Source organism: Lepus europaeus, chromosome 17 (assembly GCF_033115175.1).
Source record: "Lepus europaeus isolate LE1 chromosome 17, mLepTim1.pri, whole genome shotgun sequence".
Taxonomy (NCBI): Eukaryota; Metazoa; Chordata; class Mammalia; order Lagomorpha; family Leporidae; genus Lepus; species Lepus europaeus.
The window spans coordinates 76,821,116-76,824,445 of NC_084843.1; the positions used below are offsets into that span (position 1 = coordinate 76,821,116).

At 60.9% G+C, this 3,330-nt stretch overlaps 1 protein-coding gene across 1 annotated transcript; it reads left to right on the plus strand.

The window, feature by feature from the left end:
- The first annotated feature begins 550 nt into the window (after positions 1 to 550).
- Positions 551 to 1,678, plus strand: NPY4R (neuropeptide Y receptor Y4). Its single transcript, XM_062213912.1, has one exon. It carries the CDS (start codon positions 551 to 553, stop codon positions 1,676 to 1,678), a length of 1,128 nt encoding a protein of 375 aa, XP_062069896.1.
- Positions 1,679 to 3,330: the final 1,652 nt, after the last annotated feature.

Sequence of the window (3,330 nt, forward strand, 5' to 3'; positions counted from 1 at the left end):
GATGCTGGCACTGCAGGCAGCAGCTTTATCCACTACACCAGAGGACCAGACCCTGAATGCTAATATTTGTTTAAAAAAAAATTGTGAGATCATGTTTTAAATTTACATTATCGTTATGTGCAGAGCAGTCTAGAACCTGGAGGCAGAGGGGGTGTGGGGGACGAGTTCTGGGGTCAGGTAGTGGGACCCCAGTACTTAGGGGCTGTGTGACTGTGGGCAAGTTGCCTTTTTAAGGCTCGGGTTCCTCCTCTGTACAAGGGGCTGACAGGCCTCTGTCTCAGAATAAACTAGGGAACATCTGCAAACGACCAAGCACGGTGTCTGGCGTGCAGAGTGCCTCTTTCAGCCTAGCGGTGGTTGGATACCTTGAGCCCTTAGTGAGAGCTCCTCCAGGCGCCGCCCTGGGGATGAAAGCAGCCAGCCACTTGTCTGCCTGGCCTTGCTCAGCCAACTCCCCAGGTTCCTCCCCGAGGCACAAGTCCTGAGCCTTGTTTGCTGTTTCTCTGCCTCGCAGGTGTCCTCTCTGAGTGGGCCCCTTGTCACACCCGCCATGAACACCTCTCACTTCCTGGCCTCGCTGCCCCCAGGGTCCACCCCCGGTGAGAACAGGAGCAGGCTCAGGGACATCCTTTTCAACTTCACCAACCACTGCCAGGATTCTGTGGACCCCACGGCCTTACTCATCACCTCCTACGGCCTCGAGACCGTCGTGGGGGTGCTGGGTAACCTCTGTCTGCTCTGGATGAGCCTGCGGCAGAAGGACAAGACCAATGTGACCAACGTGCTCATCGCCAACCTGGCCTTCTCCGACTTCCTCATGTGCCTGCTCTGCCAGCCGCTCACCGTCGTCTACACCATCATGGACTACTGGATCTTTGGCGAGGCCCTCTGCAAGATGTCGGCTTTCACCCAGTGCACGTCGGTCACTGTCTCCATCCTGTCGCTTGTGCTCGTCGCCCTGGAGCGGCATCAGCTCATCGTCAACCCGACGGGCTGGAGGCCCAGCATCTCCCAGGCCTACCTGGGGATTGTGGGCATCTGGGTCATCGCCACCTTCCTCTCCCTGCCCTTCCTGGCCCACAGCATCCTGGGCAACGTGTTCCAGAGGAACCACTCCAAGGCGCTGGAGTTCCTGGCGGATAAGGTGGTGTGCACCGAGTCTTGGCCGCTGGACCACCACCGCATGGTCTACACCACCTTCCTGCTGCTCTTCCAGTACTGCCTCCCGCTCGCCTTCATCCTGGTCTGCTATGTGCGCATCTACCGGCGCCTGCGCAGGCAGGGGCGTGCGTTCCGCAAGGGCGCCCACAGCATGAGAGGCGGGCGGGTGAAGCGCATCAACGCGGTGCTGCTGGCCATGGTGGCCGCTTTTGCCGTGCTCTGGCTGCCCTTGCACGTGTTCAACAGCCTGGAGGACTGGTACCACGAGGCCATCCCCGTCTGCCATGGCAACCTCATCTTCCTGGTGTGCCACCTGCTGGCCATGGCCTCCACCTGCATTAACCCTTTCATCTATGGCTTCCTCAACACCAACTTCAAGAAGGAGGTCAAGGCGCTGGTGCTGAGCTGCCAGCAGAGAGCTCCCCGGGAGGAGTCTGAGCGCCTGCCGCTGTCCACAGTGCACACGGAAGTCTCCAAGGGCTCTCTGAGGCTCAGTGGCAGGTCCAACCCCATTTAGCCGTGACATTTGTCGGGCCCTTGTGCTTAAGCTGAGTGGGCTTGCTACAAGCTGGAGGCGGTACCCCAAGAGTCTCGGCTTCCCCGGGGGCGGGGTCCAGAGGGGCTGGCAAGGGCCTGTGTTTGCATCCAGTTGCATGGGAAGCCTGCCCTTTGGGTGGACCTGCCACTTGTTTCTGGACGGGTTCCAAGTCCAGATGCCATAGGTCACAGTGAGCCTTGCAGCTGGAGCCACGCGGTGCCAGAGCCGGAGGTGTCTGCTTGTACCAGGCAGAATTTGTCTTGGTAGCTCAGCAGCAGAGGCCTGGCCTGGGAGCCCCCCTCCCCCGCCCCCAGGGAGTGCAAGTGGCCGCTACAGGGGTGTGGGAGGGAGCGCTCGGAGTCAGGGCTCTGGACCTTGGCCACCTGCTGACCTCTCTGGGAGACGATGTGGTCACGCGGGCTTGGTAGGAGTGGCAGAGAGCTGCAGGGCAGTGGCACCTGCACTTCTGGCTGGTGAGCCCAGCTCCTGCTGAGCCCGGGGCCTCATGTCGATGCTGGAATTCTCCTCCCACTCCATCCTCCTTCTTCTCTGTCGCCACCAGAAATAAGCCTTTGCCTCCAGGAGACCGTGACACCTTGAGGGTGACATGTGTTCTGTCTACAGCTTGTGGCCTCCATGCCTAGGACAGGCCCCGCCCGGCACACACAGAGAGGGCTGAGCAAGGCTTCCCGAGGCCCTCGGGGGTAAGGGCGTCGGACACTCTGCACTGAGGCAGTCCCAGCACCTGCCCTTCCTGAGACTCTGACCCTCCCCAGTGTTGACCCCCTGTAGAAGCCTACAGGACGTGGGCAGGGACCATAGCCTCCTTCAGCCATGCTCTGACCGCTGAGCTGACTTGCCCCAGGGGATGTGCCATGATTGCGCCCGAAGCTTCCCCAGGACACTGAGCATCCCCGTGGCCTTCGCTGTGAGCAGGGCAGGGAGGGCTGGGCCTCTGACTCCACAGGGCCCTGGCTGAAAGGAGCAGAGGACGTGCAGTGAGTGTGCCTGCCTCACCCATGGGGGCCATGGCCCAGGCCCCTGGATGCTGAACCAGGCCCAAAGCTGCCTCTGGGCAGGGACCAGAAAGCTTGTACTTGCAAGGAAGGAAATGTCAGTATGGCTCCCAGACCACCTTGAGTGGGAAGACCCATCCCCAGCAGAGTGGGCAGTGGCAGGACCCACCGGGGTCTCCCAGCGCAGGGTATTTGGGTGCTAGAGACCTCACCACGAGGCCCCCAGCACTGGCTCTCTGCACGGGACACCTGGCCCAGGGGCCAGCAGCAGGGGAGTACCTGGCCACAGGCCTGGCCTGTGACCATGAACCTGCATGAGTGGCAGCCGAGACAAGCGCACCTTGAGCCGTCAGCTCTCTTCCTGTTCCGTCTTTTGATCACCTATCCCGTTTGTTGCTTTCCTCACTCGTATCCTGGATTTCTTGAGCCACCCTCGTGGGCATAGCTTGTGTTTGTCCTTTGGTGCTGTCTGCTGCTGGCTGCCATCAAAGCTCAGCCCCTGGGGCCATCCCAGCGACATGTCACTGCCCAAGCTCCCCAGGAAAAGGAGGGCCCTCAGCAGTGTCACCTGGAGTGTGGTCAGTCTCAGCAGTGCCAATGGGCCTGGGGACAGGG

Bases quoted from the DNA above. Each gene is read 5' to 3' on its own strand.
- NPY4R (XM_062213912.1), top strand. From the start codon at position 551: ATGAACACCTCTCACTTCCTGGCCTCGCTGCCCCCAGGGTCCACCCCC.